The sequence below is a fragment of the Lissotriton helveticus genome, chromosome 2_2, assembly GCF_964261635.1.
Source record: "Lissotriton helveticus chromosome 2_2, aLisHel1.1, whole genome shotgun sequence".
Taxonomy (NCBI): Eukaryota; Metazoa; Chordata; class Amphibia; order Caudata; family Salamandridae; genus Lissotriton; species Lissotriton helveticus.
Genome location: NC_136060.1, coordinates 111,779,400 through 111,805,071, shown reverse-complemented (window position 1 = coordinate 111,805,071; position 25,672 = coordinate 111,779,400). Strand labels below are relative to the sequence as shown.

General features: G+C 47.1%; 1 protein-coding gene across 1 annotated transcript in view; it reads right to left on the bottom strand.

The window, feature by feature from the left end:
* LOC144821751 (uncharacterized) overlaps positions 1–25,672 on the bottom strand; it is a 1,041,341-nt gene that overhangs the window by 253,225 nt on the left and 762,444 nt on the right. The window contains exons 13-14 of the mRNA XM_078678951.1: positions 23,167–23,230; positions 8,178–8,221 (exon numbers count right to left, since the gene is read on the bottom strand). Coding sequence (XP_078535077.1) covers positions 8,178–8,221; positions 23,167–23,230 — 108 coding nt within the window. The remainder of the gene's footprint in view (positions 1–8,177; positions 8,222–23,166; positions 23,231–25,672) is intronic.

Sequence of the window (25,672 nt, the reverse complement as noted above, 5' to 3'; positions counted from 1 at the left end):
GAATAGAACGTTAACCAGACGAAGACGTTCTGCGGTGGGGAGGCTAAGCAGGCAGTCAGCTTCCGGTCCCTTGATGACATGAATGACCGCAGGTATGGTGACGTTGTCATAAGTGAGGGTCGTGTGGAATTTGCCCAGACACTAGAGTGGTTTTTTGGACATCCACGTGAAAACACGGACAGGTGCAAAAGTCAATGGGGGTTTCGGGATCCTTTTTTCGTGTTCTGTGACTGGGATGTAGTTCAGCGAAGCCCCGCTGTCCATTACAAATTTAGTGACATGGTTTCCCACATTAATGTCTAATCGCGGGTACCTTTTGAGTTGATCAGGATCCGCAATCATGTTCAAGTATGCTACGGTGTAGGCAGAGTCCCTTGAGAAAGATGATCTCGAGTCACGCGACGGGGATCTGCGTTCCCATCGCGACCTGCATGATTCTCGGCTGGAATGCGATGAGGTTGGAGACCGCATGGGCTCTTCTTGAACAGCTCGTACGTGATGCTTCTTGGTATCAGAGCGAGACGGTCTTGATGTCTCACTTCGCCTTTCTTTGTGATAATCTCCGCACATTGCTTTGAAATGATTCGAGCGCCCACATTTCCTGCAGCGTTGGCCCATTGCAGGACAAGCATCTATGTGAGGATAGTCATATCCACAACGATAACATCGTCTGGTTCTTTCTGACTTTCGGTCTCGTCTCCCTGGATCTCTCCTCCTATGTTCTGAGCGTCGTTGGCGAGATGACGGCCTTGGCGTCCACTGTTTTTTGTGCGAGTATTGGCGTCTGCTACTGTGTCGTTCCTGAACACGGTGTGCTTGTTCGTGACTTACACTGTGACCGGTTTCAATGGTGGCAGCGTGTTCTTCCGCTTGGTCGTAAACGCGAGTCATTTCCTCTATTTCTTCCAGTCCATGGGGCTTCCTCAGCAGTCGCATCCTAAGCGTTTCAGAGTGACAGCCGGTTATGATTTGCGATTTGATGGCAGCGTCAGGCGAGAAGGTTTCAAATTCGCAGTGTCTCGACAGCCGTCGTAACCGGGTAATGAATGTACTCATTGGTTCCTCTTTCCCTTGACGCGCCTGGTGAAACGCATGGCGTTCATAGTCCACGTTCCTTTTATGGAGGAATTTCTTGTTTAACGCATCACGTACTTTGTCGTATGTCCCCACATCTGCAGGCGGAAGGTCCTTGATAATTTTGCTTATTTCTCGGCCTGCTAAATTACGGAGGGCTATTAACTTCTCTTTGTCTTCCGTCACTTTGGATCCCTCGATATAGTCTTCGAAGTCTTCTAACCATTCTTGCCACTTGGGGCCCAAACTCCCTCCCGTGGTCACAGTCAGCGGTTCCGGAGCTCGCAGATGTGATATCCTCCTGCGACAAGGGGCTTCCGCTGTGGTGAGGTGTTGGGGGTTACCATTGTGTCACTGTCCTTTGTTTATCCTCACCAATGCTTGTTTATTTACTCTTGACAATGCTTGTGTGTTGCTACTCGCCAGTGCTTGTTTATTTGCTCTCGTCACTGCTTGTTTGTTGCTTCTCGCCAATGCTTGTTTACTTGTCTTTGTCAATGCTTGTTTGTTGCTTCTCGCCAATGCTTGTTTATTTGCTCTTTACAATGCTTGTTTGTTTCTTTCTGCCAATGCTTGTTTATTTGTGCTTGTCAATGCTTGTTTGGTGCTGTATGCCTGACTTCAAAATGGCCGCTCTATGCCGATCAAGAGGTTTGTCTTGAAAAGTGCCTGACTCCAAGATGGCCGCCGTCACTGCAGGCACACGAGGCTTTCTCTCCTGGATCACTCGATCTTCTCTCACTCTGGACTCACCGGCGGACAGCTCCAGAGGGCAGCACACATCAGGATCTGCTTTTCTCCACTTGCGGCTACTACCAGGTGAGGTTGGGGTGGGCTCCCGCCATGTCCTGCAGATTCCCGCGTTTCTCCTCGCGACGGCGTGCCAAAGCTCACGCATCAAGCGTGAGGTCTTCCGACATCAACGGGCACTCAGGTCCGGGCTTCAAGGCGCTTGACGGCGCTCACCAGCGGGCCTCTAGGGAGGGAGTCCTCTACGCTGGGGCACTTCTCTACCGCTCTCGGGGGTGAGGCAGGGTCAGGGTGGGCTCCTGACTTCTGCGTTCATCAGACTCACCCGAGGCACACGCTTCCGGCGTGAGTCGCGCTTCGGCGCGATCAACTCGATTCTTCTTGAGCGAGTGCTCGTTCTTGCAGCCTCTCTCGGCGCCCTCACAGTCCCTGGGGTCAAGATCCCCTGCTGCTGGCCGCTTCTTCCCAGGCGGCAGCTCGACTTCACTTGGCAGCGTTTTCTTCGACGTTGCCGGGGACAAGGTGTCTTCTTGGCGGTGTGTGAGTGGTGGGCTTGGTCATCCCACCCTCGTCGCCAGTTGTAGCATTGCGCTACAAATAATCACAGACACAACTATGTATTATTAATGGAGCTTTATTCTATACTTCTATTCGCAACCCTGTCCCTACTCTAACTGCCCTCATCCTGTCCTGACCCCTCCTCTTCCCCTCAGCCCACCTAGCTCCGCCCCCCCAACTACTAGACTGTTAACTCCATTACATCCCGCTCTAAGGAGCATCACTTCTGAGGAAATTGCATGCATTCGCTGTTCCAGAGAAGTCTTGACTCCAGCGATCACCTCCACAACATCTTTCAGGGTGGGCTCTGGAGGATCGCCCTCCACCCCCCCCATCAATTTTTCCCTCAACTGCTCTGGTTTCGCCGCCACCCAGTTCTGCAGGGATGCACAGTTTTTGCCCCTCTCTGTGTGGCGCAGGGTGACCACTTCAGTCTCAACAGGGGCCTCAGTCCCGCTGCAGGCACCTCCCGGCTGCGGCACCGCGGCTGCAGCAGTTTTTAAGGTGCCACGCAATAGGGTTGGTTCTCGGCTGCACCGCTGGGAATCTCCTTCGTACCTCGGTGGCAGCGTTTGCAGAGGTGCAGGCCCGATGTAAATGTATGTATGTAAATGTATTGCGACTTATATAGCGCACGTATCACCCGAAGGCATCAAGGCGCTTGCTTAGGGAACCCGTCCTGGTATTCTCCTGTGAGATACCCCGGCAGGGTATCCACAAGGTGAAAGCCAGGCATCCCACCGCGAGGGGCCGTAGTGGAGATTAAGCAAGCTATTGCCCAGAGTCGCAGAGTGTGACCCCGTGAGTCGAGTAGGCACCGGAGCGAGAATTGTCGAGTCCGTGGAATTTTTGAGCACGAGACCCGTCGAGGCGGGGAATCGAACCCTGGTCCACGGCCGATCTCAGCTTCCAGGTCTGCCGCCTCTAACCACTGAGCCACGCTTCTCCACCAGTATCTGTCCGCTGTCTGTCAGTGCCCCCTTGGGCCGGGCCATTACTCCGGGCCCTGGCTCCAGTCTCGGCACAGGCCTCTGACCACGGTGTTTCGTACTGCGGCCACGGTGGTGCTTGAGGCTTAGGATTGGGCTTGTGTTCAGCGGAGCTTCCGCCGGCTCATTCCCGACTCAGGGTTTGGATTAACTTGGCGGATCTACTGGTGGGAGCAGGATTGAACGGAGCGACCTTAACGTGCGGCCATCACGCTACACTGCTTACCCACACCCCCTGATAGTCAAAAATGTTACGCTTCAACCATAGTCAGGATGAGGTGAAGGAGACCACAAAGGTGTTCGGACTTTGCCTCTCATCGGAAAAAATAAGTGACTCTGCCAGCGAAGAATGAATCCATCCCCAAAGTTCTAATTTACTGCAATCGGTCACGGATCCAATCAAGGAAATGTAAAGACATGCTACATCCTACAAGCACAAGAGACAGCCAGAGTGGCGGGCCTTGACCAAGGCACCTGCCAACATGCCCTTAACTCCGAGCAACTTTATTGCTGGGGGCTCTCGGGCCCCACAGCATAGTTTAAGTTTTGTTATCTGTTTCAAATGTTCGAGTTAGGGGTTAACACTTAGGGGAAGGTGGTAAACAAACAGGGGAAGCAGACAATCCACACAACCGGGCTGCAATGGGGGGTAGAAGGGTGAGGGACTGACAGGGTAATACTTGGAAAGCAAGATCAGAAGAGAGGGGGGGTTCAAACCATGGAGACTGGTCCTAAAGGGGGAGACAGTACAAGAGATGGGGTAATTACAAAAGTTTCGTGGAATGTGAAAGGTCTGAACTCGCCTCTGAAACGCCACAGGATCTGGAAGTATTTGGTGGACCACCTATTCGATATAGTGGCCCTCCAATAAACACACTTAAAGCGGTTGGAGGAGCTCAGGCTCTGGTACAAAAGTTATTCCCTAATATATAGGTCCTCTGCTGGAACAAAACAGAAAGGGTTGGTGCTACTGTTCCACAAGACCACAAAATTTCAACCAGAAGGCATATAGTTAGCTAGGGAGGGCAAAGTGATAATGGTAAAGGGGAAACTGAGAGGAAGACTGTGCATGTTTATTTCGGCATATGTCCCTAACACAGGACAACCAACCTTTTTGACCTCCCTGCTAAACATGATGGGCGGATTTGCGGAACTTTCATAATTACGACATACTCACATTCGAACACTGCCAAAGAGACTTCCACCTAGCTTCCAGCAAACACTTCCATTATCTTCAGCTTCACCACTGGGCCCTTCACTCACAGGTCAGGGAGGTTGCCACACGGGACCTAACACTGATAGAGACCTTCGTACAGAGGGTGTGTTCCATGAAAAGGTGACCTCCTTCCAGTATGGCTTCCTGCTATCGACACTGCATACCAGAGACCTCGCTACACCAACTTCTGGCAAAATATAGCAGGGAGGGGAATGAAAACACTTATGGTCGGACATTGCCAAGAGCAATCACTCATTAGATTTACGAGAAGGCCACTATAAGACTCTCTTCGATTGCTATCTTTATCCCACCAAACTCAAAAAGATATTTCCAGAGACCCCAGATTTATATTGGAGGGGATGTGGTTTGCTCAGAGACTTCAGCCACATCAGGTCGGACTACCCTACTATCAGAACATTTTGGGAGGACTTCCTGGTACAGATGAAGGACATATTAGGGTACCCCATCCCGACTATTGCAGAGGTGGTGATTTGGGGCCTCAGAGACCCAGAGCTGTAATATCAATCGAAGGCTGACAGGTCTATCATGTGGTCGTGCCAGGGGGCTGCTAAAAAGGCAATCGCAGCTGCCTGGAAGAATAAAACGGCTCCAGTGCTGGCACAGTGGCACTCCCGCCTATGGAAAATACTTACTGTGGAGAGGCTCACAGACATCTTTAGAGAAACTTTGAATGCATATGGGGTTTGCTGGTGTCCTATCTCACACAGGGTCTCCCTCCTGCAGTGTCCCACCCACGATGAGAGCTATGCACCTGTTCTAATTCTAACTCATGACAGGGCCCACCTTCAGGTTCCCCAAGCAGATTTAAGTTACCCAGCTTAACACAACACTCACCATCTTCTAGGACCTACAACTTACTTCATGAGCCGCCCAATTCAATCAAAGGCCAGTGTGGACGCAACCACTTCACCGCCACAGTTGTAACATGTACTGGGCACACGTGTAAGATAAACAGTATTGATACTGAGAGATTGACACAAAAAATTAAGGTTGACACCGGAGATGTGAGAAGCGCTTTGTTTATGTAGGTTTCTTATTCTTTTTTCAGAACATACAGGGTCTCTCTACTCCACCCATGCTTGACCGTACCTACTGACCCTTGTTCACACGTCGACCGGGTTGGAATTATCGCCAATCGCGCCCTTCAAGCCCTGAAGAGTCACAGGTTTCCTCCTGTTGACGAAACAAGTGTCGGCTGGCGTTGTATGTTCTGAAAAAAGAATAGGAAACCTACATAAACAAAGCGCTTCTCACATCTCCGGTGTCAACCTTAATTTTTTGTTGCAAACTCTCAGTATCAATACTGTTTATCTTGCACGTGTGCCCAGTACATTGTTACATGTTTATCTAGTATCAAGGATTTTTTTTGACTCTTTGTGAGGTTTAGGGTATTCCTCAGCACTGGCTGCACCATGAAAATGTGTACAATCCTTTGACTTACCGACCATCCATGTATACAACTGTTTGAGCGCCTACGTCCTGTTCTGTCCAAAACCCTGCGTAGGCCTTCTACGGTATTGATAATATGTTCGTGTTAGAGGTTCCCACTCATTGAGAATCTGTATCCTCATTACATTATGATGGGATTATGGAGATTGTCTGTACGATGTAATGTCTCTTCTCATGGTGCATGATTTCAATAAAAAAAGTTTTGACATTAAAAGAATAGTTCTGACTCTTCATTCGCAATGCTGGTGTAATGCTGGTGTAAAGCTGGTGTAAAATGTGCTATTGATTGTTTAGATTAACTTTACAAAACAGCTATTTAAATTGCCTACGCATTCGGTGGCACGTTAAACAGATTTCTTTTTCATATCTTTTTTTAAAGCAGTGGGTATTCAATGTAATTGTAACATTGTATCTGCTTGCAATTTGAGTACTGGGTTAAGTGGTGATTTATGCTCGTCTCCTTCACAAATTGTATTACAAACTATGGCAAAATTGAAGGCTTACTCTTTAAAAAAAACACTATTTAAATAACCACAACAGTAAATGATTTTCAAATTTAAAATACGTATAGCAAGGCTCGGGCAGCCACGTTTAGTTTTTTTTCTTCATTTTTTTTTGTGCCATTTGGTCGTGACAAAAATGAAAAAGGCAACCATTTCAACAGCTTGCCAAGGCCAGAACTACTATATTTGCCAGCAGGGCCGGACTGCGGAGCCAGAGGAAGCCTTTGCAAAAATGGGTAAACTAGCTCCCTTTCTTTCATACTCTTGCTGTATCGCTTTCGTTTCCTCTAGCCAATCTCTCCCTCTCTCCACTTTCTCTTCTCCCTCTCTTATCACTCTCTAGCCCTCTCTCCTCATCCCTCTCTTCTCTCTTGAAGCCTCTCCTTCCCCTGTGCCTGCTTTAATTCATTTCAGGGAGCTGGGGAGAGTGCACAGGAAGAGCAGGTGCCCTGGACTTTCAAAACCAGCCTCCAATGGCTCCAGCCGGCTAGGGAAGGGTCCCATGTAATAATAGCGAGTCCCATCATGTTTGCCAGTGATTGCTTGTTGTTCTTTTAGCTTTGCTACCTGCCCATAATACTTCCGAGATTCACTTAAATGGGAGCTCCCGACAAAAAAACACAAAAATAATCAAATTAATACAGAATGTGCAGGCAAAGAGATGCATTCATTACCTCAACGCCCCCTTGTCCTTGTAGAAGTTATTTCTTATGAGGTGGATCCCCCTAGGTTTGGTTTCCTGTCTCATTAAGTAAACTAGTAGGGTTCACATACATGCACTTTAAACGAAAACTCCAACTTATAAACAACACAAACATAATCTCATGAGGGCGTTCCCGCGACATTATATTTTGATATCCCATAAAGGAGACACAAATTAATACGATGAACAGAAAACGCCATTTATCACTCCCCTCCCTTCCCCACCTCAGATGTCAAAATATGGAAGCAACGTTTTAAGAACTTTAAAAAGTTCGACGGGAGTTAGGGAGTGCAGGTATTTCATTTATATTCTTTAGTTGGGTGCTCTCCTTTGTAAATATCACACACTGTAAATTGCAGCTTAACAATACTGTACCATATTTCATTTTACTTTTGAAATGCGCCATTGCTGAACAGTTCCGGCTTGACCCCATGGTTAGATAAAATCTCGGGGGCATATTATCAAGGACCGGTGTTAAAATGATCGCCGTTTTATGGCAGGAAACTGCCGATAAAACGGCGATAATGGGCTTGATAATACGCCCTTGTTAATTCCCATAGAAGCCCATGTTAACATCAGAACATGGGCTTCTATGGGAATTAACAAGGGCGTATTATCAAGCTAGTTATCGCCGTTTTATCTGCAGGAAACTGCCGATCAAACGGCGATAATGGGCTTGATAATACGCCCTTGTTAATTCCCATAGAAGCCCATGTTAACACCAGAACATGGGCTTCTATGGGAATTAACAAGGGCGTATTACCAAGCCCATTATCGCCGTTTTATCGGCAGTTTCCTGCCGATAAAATGGCGATCATTTTAACACCGGTCCTTGATAATATGCCCCTTGGTGCTGAGAGGATGATTTGCTTATTATGAGAAGCGAAGAGGAAAGTTTTATATCAATTGCATACCTTTATTTGCTTGACACTTCTATTCATGTCACTTTCTTTTCCACCTGGAAAAACAACGGAGATCATGATTTGAATTGGAATGCATGCGTCAGACTTTTGAAAACAATTATTATTTTACACAGTGCAGGTGTACTTAGAGAATGTTGAAAATACCAAACGTCAGAGTTTTGTTAATTTACAAGATCATAACAAGTTACTTGATACTACATCTGCTCATTTTAATAAACATCATTGAAAGCATTACTTCTCAGCACAGGTTTGATTTACAATCCATATTTCTCGTTATGGGTGCGGTACTCCTGTAAATCACACCAGAGCCTGCTTAGGCAACACGGGAGAGACTTAATGTAACATCTCTTGGTTTCTGAGAAAACCTGGAAATCTGTCATCTATATGATCTCCGCTCACAGAACAAGCACCACAGCTTAACTGCCACCCTGTTGTAGCTTGGGCGCTAGAACTTCATGTTAGCCAGTTGTCGTCTGTGACGAATACAGGGACTCTTTGTAAAACACAAGGACTTCATGTGTCATCAAGCACTGGCAGCTTTATTTAGCAGAACATATTGACTCAGCTCAGCTCAGCTCATACACAACAACACTTTCTTGGATGACTGCAGTCGTTAACATTCGCTATGTAAAAATGAATACATTTTGTGTTGCTAATGATGATGGCATGTAGTGCCAGAATAATTCTAAATATTAGTAGTGGCTGGAGCTTGACCGGGGCACAATCCCATTCCCTGGCTTTCACTTCCTCGTTAAGTCAGGGACTAAGGCTTTGCTAGGTCCTTTCCAGAGGATGCATTACATATATATTTCTCAAACTGGGGGTCAATAACTGGTTCTCCAATCTTACTTCCTAAAAAAGCTTCATATCAGAGATGAATAAAGCAAGGTGAAAGCGTAAGATTCCAGAGGAGATAAAAAAGCCTCATTCTGAGGGATGCATAAAGAGAACAACCAGGCACAAAAGGTTTTTGTTCCTCATTAGGTCTGGCTGCTCAGCACAGCTGTCACGAGACTTTATGTGATCAAGCTACAAAAGAACTTATAGGAGTACATCAGAGGGTCTTTGATTTCACCCACGTTAGTGAACATGTTTTTTCATTGGGCAGTAGTGGTGTACTTCCACAGAAAAAGTGCTTACCTAACGAGATCTGTAATCTTTTGTTAATCAAGATGAAAAAAACACAACTCTTTACTAAGTGTAGCTATTGTGTTACGGCAGAGCTTAATCTTTAAGTCAAATCATGCAACTGTAATGCTATATGTCGGCTAGATAATTAGACAACTATGGTGTTTGTTCTTCTCTAGCAGCAGCACAGAGGAAGAGTGTGTAGCTGTATTCCATTTCCACCCACCTCCTTTCTTCTTATCCATCATCAGTTTGAGGCATACCTTAACATGGCACACCTTGAGATAAAGGTGTTTTTTTCTGTCCAATTCCCAGTTTTAACATGTATGGGCCAGAGAGACTTTTATAAGCGCCTTGGCTCCCAAACATTAATTTAATTATTTGTTTTAATGTTTTATTTAATTTTGATAAACTACTTTACTATTATTATATTTCATTTTAATTAAATTTATCTTTTTTTCATATTAAATTAATTTACTTATTTAATGTACTGTCATTTTAAATTATGCTTCCTTGAATCCTAAAACCACCTTACTGCCTCTTAACACTACCAGTACCTTAACCTTACCAATATTTTAGTACCCCCTTAACAATACCCTTCACTTAACTCTGACCTTCCATAGTGCCTTGATGCCCTTGGGCTAAGTTACGCGATAAAAGACTCCTTTCATTCATTCATAAACCCTAAAAACCTCTTGCTACCATTGAACAGAACTCTTTCTTGAACCCAAAAATCTTTTAACCCCCTTTTTGCTACCCACTCACTGAACCCTAAAAGCTTTTGACACTACTTAACACCGCTAAAAACGGTTACAACCTCTTAAAGCTATGTATCACTGATCCATAAAAAAGCCCTTACCACCCCTTACAGCTACTCATCCCTGAACCCTAAAAAAAAACCTTTACTTCCCCTTTACATTACTCTTCCCTGCACCCTCAACCCATCTACTTCTCTTTAATGCTATATGTTGGAAATGGCCCTTTTTCAGGGTTATCCCCAAATATTTTGCTTCTTCCTCCCTTGTTTTTCCTGACCTGTGGTTGTTGGCAATAGGACTCTGGGCTCTTTACCACTGCGGATCAGTGCTAAAGTGCACATGCCCTCCCTGTAAATGGTTGTGATTGGTTATCCATGATTGGCATATTTGTTTTACCTGTAAGGTCCCTAGTAAAGTGCACTGAGTGTGCCAGGGCTGGTAATTCGAATGCTACTAGTGGGCCTGCAGCACTGATTGTGCCACCCACATGAGTAGCCCTAAAATGGTGTCTAAGGCCTGCCACCGCAGTACCTGTGCGCAGTCTGTGAACTGCCATGTTGTCCTGGCCAGTGTACACACTTGCCAGGCCTAACCCTTCCCTTTTCTTACACATTGGACACCCCTATGGTAGGCCCAAGGTACCCCCCTGGGCAAGGTGCAGTGTATATGAAGGGTAGGACATGTACTAATGTGGATGACATGTCCAGATAGTGAAATACTGCCAATTTCGTTTTTCACTATTGAACGGCCATCTTGCCCATAGGATAGAATGGGAAAGGCTGTGTCACATGTGTACCTGCATATTTCCCCATAGGAGCAAGATGGGAAGCTGAAGTCTGGTATCCCTGAATTCAGAATTTGATAACACAACTTTTAGGAAAGATGGTTTTTAAATTCTGTGTTTGAAAATAGCACTTTTAGAAAGTGGCTAATATTCTGTTCAACCTTTCTGTGTGCCTCTGCCTGTGTGTGTATTGACTGTCTAGTTTGTGAGTGTCGGGGGCTGGGTGTTGGCTCCAGGAGGCTGGGTGAGTCAGCACTAGGCTGAATAGGCCTATCTACATGTAGAGTGGTGGGGAGGAGTAGCACACGTGTCTGAATAGGACTGTGCCTGCCTTCCACAATGCTGGCTCCACCTCCTGCGATGCGTCTAATAGCCCTGGCCCACACTCACAAAGGAAGAAGACCGGCCCTGGCAGAGGGCACCCAGAACTGGTTGGGACTGGATTCTGGACCCCTCACACATGGAGAACAAATACTTTTGGGGTATAAAAGTAAAACCTGAAACCCCTGTAAATTAGACTACTTCTGCAATCAAGGGGAACCTCTGCCAAAGGAGATCAACTGAAGAGACTGGAAAAGGAAAACTGCCCTTGCTGTGTGTTCTGGGGCCGACCTGCAGTTTGTTGAATCTATTAAGGGTGAGGGCAAGGGACTTTGCTGTGTGCTGTGTCCCCCTTCTGCTTGAAAACCAAGGACTTTGCTGTGTGCTGTGTCCTGAGAGTCCTCAAGGGCCAGAAGAGAGCTGGCCTCCTGTTAAAACTCAGGGACACAAAAGTTTGCAGAGGAAACCATCTTTCTGGCACTGAGTGTTTGTGGCTGCGCATTGAGGGTGGCCTCGTGACCTTTGTCCTGCCTGCCATGTGGTGTCGAATCGGTGTGCTTGTCGGCACACAGCAGGGCTCAGCATGGTGCCTGCCGTGCCCCCACCGCGTATCCCCTGAAGAGATGCCTCAGCGTTCAAGAGTGCATGCCCGTGCACTACCAGAGGCTGTCACCACAAGGGGCTAAGATCACCGCCGTCGGCCCGGTACTGAGAAGAAACGCTGTGCCAAGAAAGATAACCGCCGCTAGCCCGGGAGCTTCGTAGGCATTGTGCTCCTTCACCCACCTACATCAGGGGCAGGCCGTGCTGGGATTGGCCACAGCGTTGCGAGTTGCCTAGCAGCTAGGAGGCTTGTCCCTGTGATGCAGCATCAGGAAGAAAGACAGCATAGGCGTCGCCTAGCAACCGGGGTTCCCTCACGTTCTGTATCGAGGACGGTTCCGGACCGAAAGCCAGGGAGCGCCGCCAAGGAGAGAGCTGCGCCGTCGGAGGATCAGCGCGGACTACCGAGCCCCCGCCACATCCAGAAAGGTAAATAAGAGCCTGTGCAGAGGGGAACTGCGTGTGAGGGTGCTGCAGGTGGGCCGGTTAGAAAGACAGGGAAGTCTGCCAGCCTTGCGCATTGAAGAAGAGGGCGATTTCAAGTACAGCGGGGGCATTATTAACACACAACTTTGCCAGATAACGTGCTGGGCCAGGAGTGTAGCGTTTTGCTACTAAGGGCAGCGGAGACATCTTGTGGCGCAATCAGTTAAGTGTAGCCTTCGGTACTAAGAAGGGCAGCGGCATTTTTTCGTCCATGAAGGACCGTGTTCTTTCTCACCAGTGCAACATATTTAAGTCCAAGTTCAGCGGGGGCATTTTGGATCGGGGCATATGTTGTGATAGTGTTTTCCTCACATTGAAAACCGGGTCCATAGCCCTACTGACTCCCCAAGCCACTTTGCTATTGCAGGGACATTTACTTTCACAATAATATTACAAAGAACACTACAAGAAAACCTTTTGCTTTTAAAACAACTTTTTATTGTGTATGTTGGATACGTCATTTTGATCTTGCCTAAATTAGATAAAGAAATTTATATTTTTATAACAACCTTTGTGGTGTACATTTGTGGTGTTTCACTGTGTTACTGTGCGTGTTAGTGCAAATACTTTATACATTGCCTTGGGGATAAGCCTGTTCGCTCATGCCAAGCTACCAAGGGGGTGAGCAGGGGTTATCAACAGTGTGTGGTTTACCCTTACACTAACTAAAGTGGTGGTTTCTGCCTGGCTTTGGCGCAAACCTCAGCCAACCAGAAATCCCATTTCTAACACTATCCATCTCTAAACTGTAAAAAACCCTCACTTCATATTACAATTGTCCTTCTTTGAATCCTAAAAAACCCATACCACACCATCCCTGAACCCTAAAAGTTCCTTATTCTTCTTACCGCTTATCTTCCCTGAATCCCAAAAATATTTGCTCATCCTTAATGCTACTCCTCTCTGACCACTAAAAACCCATTGCTACCTCTTATCGCTACCCTTCCCTGAACCCTTCAAACCACTTAATGTTACCCTTCCCTGAACCCTACAAACCCATAATTATCTCTTCATTGAACCCTAAAAATAATGTTAGCACTTTACACTATTCTTACATGAGCTCTAAGAAACCCTCATTACATCTTAATGCTGTCCATTCCTCAACCCTAAAAATCCTTGCCACCACTTACAGCTACCCATTCTGGAACTCAAAAATACCCTTACCACCTCTTACTCCTATTCTTCTCTGAAATCTGCAAACCCTTACTACCACTTAACACTGTCTATCCCTGAACCCTAAAACTCTCTCACTCTCCCTTACCGCCGCCCTTCTCTGAACTGTGCAAACGGATTAATCTTACCTTTCCCTGAACCCTACAAATGACTAACTATTCCTTAACACCTAAAACGGCAGCCATCTTGTAACGGCTAAACCTTATATTATCAACACCAAATCAGCAGTCATCCTGTTATGGACCCCAACTAAGCAGCAGCCATCTCATAACGACTATTTCTTTATTCCTATTTTCTCAATCAGCATGAAAACCACCCAAGCCAAATGCCATTTGCTTTTACCCACTAAGATAGCTTTCTTCTCGCTATAGCGTCTACTAAAACAACAGCCGTCTTGTAACAGCTTCCCACAGAAGGAAAATTAGCACTCACTAACAACCATCTGGGGACCGGCGTTCAACCTATTTGTTTTCTGGTCCCTCCCCCACTGTCCAAAGGAATTTTACAGCATGGCTGAACCAAACATGATACCGGAAGGTAACAGTGCATACTCTATTCAATACCCCCATAATCTATCGAAAAGTGCCTCTAAAACCTTCAAACACAATCTGCTCAGAAAAAAACCCGATACCCTATTCCTAGATCCCTCCTTCATTTCCAAAGGCACTATAATCAATAACCTATATTTTTCACAAGAAAATAGCAGATCGGCGTTCTTCAAGCTATTAACCATCCAGGACCATAAAAATATTCCCTACGGAACTAGTTTTACAGCGACACCCGCGCAAAACCTCAGAGCTACACTGAATATAATGTTGTACAAAAATGGCACAGTGCTCATTCAAGCAGCTAACAAGGACCTAGAACTATTCAACAAATACATCTTCACCCTTAAAATCTGCACCATCACCCCATCCAGCGTGTTTCAGGACCTAACCACTCCTACCACCCCTTCATCCCCTGATGAGCAACAACCTCCTACTTCACCCAGAACTGGTGAAAGTAGCATCAACAACTCCCATCATCTCTGTGCCTTAAAAAGCCAGTCAATCACCCCACCTAATGTACCTCAGGACCTAACTACTCCCACCAGCCCATAAGCACCTCTGGAAGAACTACGACCCCTGCCTCCACCCAGATCTGATCACGCACCGCACCGACTCCCTCATCTAGATCTATCAAGAGAACCAACAACAAAGTGCCCCTCTCAACACCTAACATCATCTCTCCCCCTCCCTATCAAGACTCACCCAAAACCCTTCCTTACGTCACCTCCCGTAATTTACAAAACGTGATCCTAGAAATCAGAAACATCCTACAACTTGTTGAAAACTCGCTATCTACACTCAAACATCTTCTCTATCAACAGTCGACAAGGTGATAAAAACTAACCGCCTACCTCCAACCAATCGATTCTTGCGCACATGCAAACTCCCCAACAGCATAACGGACCATGAAATCCAAACACTACTACTGCTATATGAAACTCTGGCTTGCCATACCACAAATAAAGAAGAATACACTATTCTCACAGTCCCCATCAACCCAAGCAGAACTTCCCATCCAATACACAGAAGAATAAACCTGAATAACCTTCAATCATTAACCTCTAACACCGAGAATCTTGAGCCATTTTTAAGATTTCCTCAAACGTGATCTCCTGCCTGCTTCTGAATTGGTGTTTAGCCCCAAAACACGCCTCTGACATCGCCGACCTCGCCCTCAACAGGAAAATGGATATAATTATCCTCACAGAAACTTGGCTCAATGAATCATCTTCGCCATGCCAAGACCTTCTAGTCCCCCCTGACTACAACATCATTAGACTCGATAGAACTCACAAGATAGGTGGAGGCGTAGCCTGCATACATCCTTCCGACATCACTATCTCGAAGTTTCACTCGAAACCCCTAGTCTCTTGTGAATTCCTAGGGATTTCTGTTAAATCATCAAGTATCCACTCCCTCAAACTACATATACTCTAGAATCCTCCGGGTTTGAACGCAGAATTCTTTGGACATTTTATGGAAATCATTACTTCAAACTCTTCCCCTCACTCCAATGACATATTCCTTGGCGATTTCAATCTCCATTGGGATAACACCTTGGACAAGCAGGTTAACGCCCTCAAAACCTTCCTAGCAAACCATTCCCTGATCCTAGCTATCTCAGCGCTGACTCACACCAAGGGTGCCACTCTTGACTGGATCATATCTAAACAAAATACGATTGAATCGCTCTTGGTTACTCCTTGTGACTGGTCAGACCATCTTATCTTCTAAATTCCCTCAGCTATCAAGAAAACCTTCCCGCAAAGAATCAGGCCAAAACATTGGATAAGAGACACAAAAAACATAGATTGGAATAACCTTGCCTCCCACTGTGAGAAGGCTCTCACTCCCCCCCAATAACTTGTCAGACGTCAATGACCTCACTGCTCACTACAACTCCTCAATGACCAAAGTCTTCCACCAAGCCGCTCCACCAAACCTCAAAAGAATTCTGAACAAAGGCAAAAACCCATGTTTCAGCGGAGCCCTGAATGAAGAGAGACGCAAACTCAGATCAACGGAACGGAAATGGAGACAACATCCCTAGCCTCAGCATCTTAAACTTCTCCAGTAATCGAGAAACTCCTACAAAAAAAGCATCCTACAATCAAAAAAAGACTTTTTCAGATCAGAACTAGACAAGGCCAAAAATAGACCAAAGAAACTCTTCTAAATTCTGAAACAACAATCTAAAAAATTAGCCAAATCCTCCCTCCTAACATTGAAATCACAGCTGAGTAGTGAAAAATGTTCCTCATTTTTCACAGCTAAAACAAACTCCCTCCAACTTGAGCATAGTACGGCGGCAATTAACTCAGCCACCCCAAAGAGCAGTCAAGCCGATAATTCTGTTCTACATGAGCTGCTGCTGCCCAAAAATAACTCTCACTGGTCTACTTTCAAACGCTACGATCTCAATGGCATCACCAATATTCTAGCGACTACCAAACTCAATAACCACTTCAATAACCCTGTCCCCTCAAATTGCTTACCCCGCCTCTTCCAAATCATCTCACCTTTTTGGACCAAAATCATCAATTCCTCGCTAGCACAAGGACACATCCAGGATTGCCTAAAAATGGGCCAAGTCACCCTTATCCTAAAAAAAACAACAGCAGACAACTCTGACCCCAACAACTTCCAACCAATAACCAACATTCCCATGCTAGCCAATGTCCTGGAAAAATGTGTTCAGCAACAACCAAACCAACACATCTTGAACTTCAATCTACTGAACACCCACCAATCGGGTTTCAGACCTAGGCATAGCCCAGAAACAGCCATCCTTCCCATAGTGGATGACGCCCTCCCTTCATGCCCCTGACCACAACAAAACCTGCCTACTAGTCTTACTCGACCTCTCATCAGCCTACAATACGGTCAATCACAACAAACTACAAAGAAGACTAGAAAACAGGATGGGTTTATCTGGTAAAGTCCTTCAATGGTTCAAATACTTCCTGGAAAACAGAACGCAAACGTACATGATCAACAAAAATCTCTCTGTTTCCTCACCTAACCTACTAGGAGTTCCACAAGGCTCCACCCTATGCTATTCAACTTATACGTTGAACCACTTACTGATCTACTACAGCATGTGAACATCTCCTTCCACTTGTACGCAGATGATGACACCCAACTGTACATCAAGATCTCCTCTATCAAAGAGGTAAGGACAATGAATCTAGCTCTCAAAAAACTGTCCAATGGCTACCGACCAACTTCCTCAAGCTAAACTCTTAAAAAACAGAGTTTCTTTTATCCCTCCCACCTAATAACTCCACTGAGACAAAGGAGTGGATCAAAATGATCACTGCTCTGAACTGCACGTAGATTTTGGTGGACTCTTCCATATCACTTGGAATCACTTTGGATAAGAACCTTAACCTGCAAAGTCACATCAACCTGTTGGCTAAAAATGCCGGCTTCCACCTCAGCTATCTCAGAAAAATGAAACCATTCCTCGAGAACTCAGACCTCAAAACTGCAGTTCAGTCCTTAGTTATCTCGAGGCTGGAATACAGATGTACCACCCTCTCAGGGCTTCCCAAAATCTCAACCGCCCCTCTAAAAGCCTGTCTGAATGCCTCAGCAAGACTCTTCACAGGATCTAGCAAATAAGACCACATATCACCACACCTGAAAGCACTCAACTGGCTACTATACGAAGCTTGAATCCACCTATAAATGGCCTGCATCACTCACAAGGCGCTACACCACAACATTCCCCAGTACCTATCCCAAAAACATACCTTTTTAGGAGAAAACAGACAGTCAAGGAGCATAGATAATCTACTTCTGAAACCCTCACGCTTCAAGAAGTCTAAAACTTCCAACAGAGCATTCTCCGGAGCAGCGCCAAGAATATGGAACTCGCTTCCACCATACATCAGAAAAATCTCCCCCACTCCTCTCTTCAAAAAGGAAGCAAAATTATTCTTGATGAGCAAATTCCTACCTTAAATCCACACAATCACGACACCAGATCTACAACCTCCTAACTACCTCTACGCTCGGGTTACTGAGACCGTGAAGTTAAGACCCACACAAAATTGAACTTACTTTCTTGTTCAGAACAATTCTCAATGCTGTTATTCTCTGTTAGTTTTACATTATGTTGTTTTTTTTGTATGCAATGTTCTCCATTAAATGTGTACACCCTGCTCTTTAAGTAAAGCGCTCTGATACCATAGCTTTGGTCTGGTTCGCGCTATAGGAAACTGTAAAAGTAAATAAATAAATAAACACAACTCTTCCTGGAAGTCTAAAAAACCCTTACTTCCCATTAACAGTACCCATCCCTGAACCCTAAAACCCTTATTATCCCTTACAGTTACCCTTTCCTGAATCCTAAAAACTAATTACTACACCTTACCCCTACACTCCCCTGAACCCTAAAAACCTTTTATTACCCCTAATGTTACCCTTTCCTGAACCCTGCAAAGTCCTTTTTACCCCTTACTCCTCCTTAACAGTACCCTTCCCAGAACCTAAAAACCCTTGCTACCCTTTTACACTACCCTCCCCGTAATCCTAAAAACCTCTGACTGCCCCTGTTAGAAATGGAGTAGCGTGGTGCAGAGCGGGCGGGCCAAACTTCAGAGGACATGTTCAAAGCATCCATGCAGTACACACAGGCGACACACAAGGCACACCACAAAAAGAGACCACACCAGGTTAGGTAAGAATACCTGAAACTGAACTCGGACAAGACGGAAGTCCTCATCCTGGGATCTTCGCCCTCCGCCTGGGACGACTCCTGGTGGCCCCCAGCCCTAGGCACCGCACCCAAGCCAACCGACCACGCACGCAACCTGGGCTTCATCCTGGACCCCTCCCTCTCGATGACCAGACAAGTCAACGCCGTCTCCTCATCGTGCTTCAACACCCTGCGTATGCTTTGCAAGATCTTCCGCTGGATCCCGACCAAGACCAGGAAGACTGTCACCCAGGCACTCGTCACCAGCCGACTGGACTACGGAAACGCCCTCTACGCCGGAACCACAGCCAAGCTACAGAAAAGACTCCAGCGCATCCAGAACGCCTCCGCCCGACTCATCCTGGATGTCCCCCGACGCAGCCACATCTCCAGCCACCTGAGGAACCTGCACTGGCTCCCCGTCGACAAGAGGATCACGTTCCGGCTCCTCACCCACGCACACAAGTCTCTCCATGACCTGGGCCCCAAGTACCTCAACGACCGCCTGACCTTCTACACGCCCACCCGCCAGCTACGGTCCACCAGCCTCGCCCTCGCAGCCGTACCACGCATCCGAAGAGCCACCGCCGGAGGAAGATCCTTCTCTTACCTGGCTGCCAAGACTTGGAACTCCCTCCCCATCCACCTTCGGCTGACCCAGGACCATCTCGCCTTCAGGAAACAACTCAAGACCTGGCTGTTCGAGCAGTAGCATACCCCTCCCCCCAAGCGCCTTGAGACCCTCCCGGGTGAGTAGTGCGCTATACAAATGGCATGATTGATTGATTGATTGACCAGTGGGCATCACCCTAAAACATCCTGGGGATACCGGGGGGCAATATGACATTAGGCACCATTAGGGGCATCAGGCACATGATACTTGGCATAACACAGATCTAAAAACCTTCCTTAGCATGAACACATTCAACACGGGGCATACTGTGCCAGCCTAAATCACATTAGTAGGGGGATATAAACCATTAGCATAAACGTCATCGCAGTCAGCTTGCATCAGCACCTACAGTCCTGGTCCCTCTATGCTGCAGATGAGTTGCTGGTGCACTGCGCAGTCACAAAGGGTATCTGGACCCCTGAATGCCCCAACCCGTGGCAACAGCCCACTGTCCTGCGGGGCAGCTGTGTTCAGAAAGCAGACCTGGGAGCCCCTGTCCTGGGACTCTACAATCAAAAATTAAGGGGCATACTAAGTTCTGGACAGTTGGGGGGTCCCCTGCGGGGACCTGAGGCTTAAAGAAAAATGCCTCACGTTGCAGCGACCCACAACTGCGGCGTTGCTGTGTAGCCCCATGGGCACTGTGGCCCTGACTGTGGTGGGGCCCCCCGGGGGCTTCAAACAATTATGGTGGCACGTTGCAGCTGCCCACTTCTGGTCGGGGCAGCTGGAAGAAACACGACTAGCACCTCCTCGAGGGCTGGGGCCACTGGGGGAAGGCACCCACCCCGTGCCTTGACAAACCCCCCTAGGCCAAACCCGCAGCCCCGGGATTCCTCTGGGCTCCGTTTGTGCTGGGCTGGTGCTGCGGGGCTGTCCTCTCTCCCATGGAGCCCCGCCGGCGTCAGCGCTGCTTCCTCTTGCCTTCCCCCTTTATTACTTCTCCCGGATGGCCTTCGCCCAGTCTCCGTAATAGCTGCAGGCGTCGCGCAGCTCTCTCCCGTGGCTTCAGGCACCCGCTACTTCACCCGCGGGGCTCTCCTTTCCTCACGAGAGCCCCGCCAACACCAGCACTCCTCTTGCCTTTACCAGGACCCCCTCCTTGGACCCGGGGCTTCAGTTGGTGGGCGCAAGGCTCCAGACTGCTTCTGAGGCCTCCCTCCTCTCCCCAACTGTGCTGCCTTGCTCGCAAGGGCACTAACCGGGGGGTGGGCTCCCGCGACGGTCTCTCGTCACTCATGTGGTTCCCTCGTCACTGTGGGAGTCCCGCCCTGCTTCCGCTTCCTTCTTCTGGACGGCGGGCCACTCCCCCAGTCAGGCACGCTCCTACTTGGCTTCCGGGTCGCTGTGAGCAGCGCAACGGCCCAGGGCTTCCTCTGCCACCATGGGTTGCGGTGGTCATTTTCCCTCGGTGCCAAAGCGGGGTAGGCTCCCGCCTTCAGACATCAACCACTGCGGGGTAGTCACCCGCCTTCAGTGCCCACGTGGGGTAGGCATCCGCTTAGTCTTAAAGCGGCAGTTCTCCTTGTGCCGGCTCGGCCACGGCAGTGATTTTGCAGCAACCCTGAAGTGCAGGGTGGGCTCCTGCTGGGTTTTTACGCAGAACACGCGGTGGCGGCAATAAAGTGGGGTGGGCACCCACTGTAGGTTAAAATCGTCAGTATGCGGCCATCACGCAGGGTAGGTTCCCGCAATATTTTTGAATACACAGCGCTCCCGGGCAGCACAGCGCTGCAGTACAGTCCAGGTCCCACACAATAACAAAGTGCCCACGCTCCTCACCTCCTCCTGGGTACTGAAACTGAGGGAATCAAGTTGACGCGCTCAGGTCCCACGCCATACAGTAGCGCCTCAGCAGCACCGCGCTGCTGGCATCAGCTCCTCACTCCTGGGCAGTCCAGGGGCTCGCAGGGCGCTGTCAAGCAGGCAGAACAGGAGGGTAACATTTACTAGGTGCTCCTGGGCAGTCAGATAAAGCGCTCTTCTTCTCCAGGCGCTTTGATTATAGCACTCTTTCCTCAGGCGCTAGTCAGCAGAGCAGCAGGCACAGTTGTAGCGCTAACGAGGCGCTAGGCAGGAGAGCAACAGGCACTACTGGGCCAGGTCACCGGTCAGTGGGTACTCATCAGTACAGGACAGCAGCTCCTAGGAACCTTCGTCCCCTGTAACATGGCACTCCTCCTGGTACAGCAGCCTGAACTCCAGCAGCGGGCTCTCACTGGCCCTGTGGCCAGTGGAGGGGTGCAGATGGGCTTAGGGGCCCGCACACAGGCCATTGTGCGGCACCCCCTGGCAGCAGGTCCCCTCTCTCTCAAGTCCAAGCTCTGACTGAGCACATGGTGGCACAGCCCCCCTATTTATACGCCCCTCACCCCATCTACCAGGCAGTGCCCAAAGCTTCTAGAAGCATCTGGGGAAACGGGTTCTAACTGGCTCAGGGGGAGGAGTAGAGCACTGGGTGCCAGGCTTCCCTCCAAAAGCTAGGGGTGCTGGTAAACAACAAGTAGACTTCTAACCCACCACAGTCAAGTGGCACCACACGCAGCCACAGCATCCATTTTAAAAGCGACATTTCACCAGGGTGCATTCTTATGATGGGGAAATTATAGGTGCGTACACCGTTGCATCACATTTAACATGGCATCTTACACCACACATGGCCGATACATTTCTCTACCATGGGGGAGACATCCTCAAATAGGGGGGTCGAAAGGCGAAACATTTCGGGAAAAGGGTCCAAGTCCAACAGCCCCTTAATGTTACCCTTGCTGAACGAATCCTAAAAACCTCCTATTACCCCTTAATGTTACCCATTCCTGATACCTACAGAGTCTGTGTAACCCCTTAATGCTACCCTTCCCTGAACTCTAAAAAAAACTTACAAACACTACCATTCCCTAATTCCTAAACACCCCTTGCTACCCCTTACAGCTACACTGCTCTAAGTAAAAAAAAAACATAAGTTCCCTTATCACTACCCTACCTGAACATCACATTTAACATGGCATCTCACACCACACATGGCCTATACATTTCTCTACCATGGGGGAGACATCCTCAAATAGGGGGGTCGAAAGGCGAAACATTTCGGGAAAAAGGGCCAAGTCCAACAGCCCCTTAATGTTACCCTTTGCTGAACGAATACTAAAAACCTCCTATTACCCCTTAATGTTACCCATTCCTGATACCTACAGAGTCTGTGTAACCCCTTAATGCTATCCTTCCCTGAACTCTAAAAAAACGTACAAACACTACCATTCCCTAATTCCTAAACAACCCGTGCTACCCCTTACAGCTACACTGCTCTAAGTAAAAAAAAACATAAGTTCCCTTATCACTACCCTACCTGAACTTGAAAAATGTACTATTCCTAAAGTTACTCTTCTCTGAAGACTAGAAAGCACATACTTCTCCTTAACTTTACCTGTCCCCGAACCGTGAAAACCTCTCACTAGACGCTGATACGACCCTTCCATGAGCTCTACCAACCCAAACTTATCACTTAATGCTACCCATCCCTAAACCATAAAGACTCAACATATGTCTGTGTGGGATTTGCCCTTGTATAGGTGCATATCTTATTTCCTACACCTGTTTGTGGTCATTCTGTTGGCCCACTCATTTTGTGCTTCAGACTAAAGAACTTTTTTCTCACCCACTTCCTGCTTTATTAAGCATGAGTAATTAAAGAAAGTGCATGTGCATTTCAATTTTATCAGTCAAACGCATTTTGGGCATGCTCAATGTGTGTGTATTTACTGGCCTTAACTCAAATAGGATAAAGGAAATACAATTGTCTATTACCTGAATAGCTATGGTTGCTGAATTCTTTTCTCTCCTTGAGAGCATGACATAGTGGAGCAGCTGTCTAAAGAAAAATGAAGAGATGTTAGTGACACCTGACCAAATTACAGACTTAAAGATTAAGGATGTAGACAGTTAGGTGTCTCTGTTTCGTAAAGGGAGCATCACCTGTAAAACACATGCCCTGTAACCTAGTCCAGAACAAAAGAGAATACTGGAGAGAACCCTCTTTTTCTGAAAAGGGTACATAGTTGTGTGTTAATGTTTCCACATTCTGAGGCCCTCTTTGTCTAGGGAGTAGATACAACACTACCTCAATCAGGTGTAATTCCAATTCTTGTCTTTGCCTGAATAGGGCTTAGCAAAGGCATCAAAATTAGGCCATGGTGATCTTATTTTGAGGCACTCTTTCAGTTGATTCCTAACTTATGAAACACAAGATAATATTGCATTTGAAGTTTATCCGTCCATTTTTTTAAACTTTATATATGCAACATTTTATTAGGAATATGTTAAGCAATCAAAATGAGTGTGAAGCTTTAAGATATTGACTATTAAAAAAATACATGTGACTTTCCAGGAAGCAATGATACCCAAAGCGCCTTATACATTTTGCCAACTGTTAGAAATAGGGGTCTCTCGTTGGCAATGGTTTGCACCTTTGTTCAAGTAGGGACCCTTCTTCCTAGTCAGGGTAAGGGGGATACACTTCTAAAATAACCTCTGCTCACCCACTTGGTGGCTTGGCATGAGCAGACAGGCTTATCTCAGAGGCAGTGTGTAAAGTGTGTGTGCACATACTGTAATACAATAAAAACACTACAAATGGACACCACATCAGTTTAGAAAAATAAGTAAACTTTATCCAACCAAACAAGAAAATCCAACATACAATAATCAAAATGTGACTTTTAGAAGGTAAAACAGTTCTGTCCATAGCAAAGTGTAGATGTGACACTTTCAACACAAAGTACCTTGAATGCGGCAAAATCATAAACAAAAACAGCTGCAGGGAGGGGGATGCCTCTGTTCCTTACGGTATACAGCCTTCCAACGAAACTTTTACAACGAACTACCAATACAACGAAACTTTTATAACGCAAACCATTACAACGCATAGCGCTGGGGGGGGCGCTCTAGGATAGGGAATAGGTTTAATGTACTATCCAACACCTTCCCTACTATCCACGGGGACTGGAGTTGGAATAGTAAATTAAACTATTCACTATCCAGCACCCAAAAGCATTATGCGTTGTAATGGTATGCATTGTAAAACTTACGATGTAAAGGTAGGCGTTGTAAAAGTATGCGTTGTAACGTCATACATCCGTTCCTTACACCCAGGGAAGGTGATGAATCGGTACCTTACTTCAGAGGAGGGGATGCGTCGGATCTTTATTGCCATGCAGGAGAGGTGATGTGTTGGTTTCTTACTAAAAGGGAGGTGATGCGTCGATTTCTTACTACAGCCCCTTTGTTGCTGTAGACTTGGTGCCCCGGTGCAATGCATGGGGATCAAGGATGCGTTGGTTCTCAATGCAGTGGCAACGGTGCTGTGTTGGTCTCTCCAGCAGCAGTCCCACAATGTGCTGGTTCTTGCAGCCGCACAGCAGGGCATTTATCGGAATCGGTGCGTTGCTCTCGGACATCGGAGATCGGTGCACAGGATTCAGCGTGCAGCGATTTCTCCAGTCGCGGACAGGCACTGGGTCGGTTTCTTCAGCGGCACAGTGGGGATGTGTCGGAAACAGGTGAGGATGAGTCTTAGTTGCGTCTTGTTAGAAACGGGATCTCTGGCTGGCCAAGGCTTGCGCCAACGTCAGTCAGAGACCACCACTTCCACGTCAGGGCAAGGGAGTCACACACCAAGATAACCCCTGCACACCCTCTAGGTAACGTGACGCGAGCAGCCAGGCTAAACTTGGAGGCTATGTAGGTTAAGTGTTTGCGCGCGCACCCAGCAACAACTCCCAAAGCCCACCACAAAGGAAACTCCACACAAGGTTATATAAAAATAGCCTTTGTATTATAATAAACATACATTAGATAAAACACACATATTGTTACACTGTGCCAACAGGCACGGGCAGAATTTACAGGGGATATGTACAAGACAGGGCCACCTGGACCACTGTCAGGAATCATCACTTTTTAGGAATAGTAATTAGCACATAGAACACTTTGTAGAACAAAATAGAAAATGTAGCACAAATTAGCACCTCACCCGTAATTACTGGAAAAGGGTAAGTACCTCCTACGCAACCCTAACCACCTTAGGAAAATATTGCGCAGGGAACCAAGACCTCACTAGCAACACCTGTACTAGGAGAAAAACAACCACCTAAGTATCACCAACATTTAGGGGTATAAGCATAGGAACATTACACATGATGCATTAACATTCAGCGGTGTAGGGAAAGAAAACACATGATGTATCACAAACACATTCAGAGGTGCAAGCACAAGCAATTGCGCAAAACTCACATGAGCCACAACCTGTGGCAGT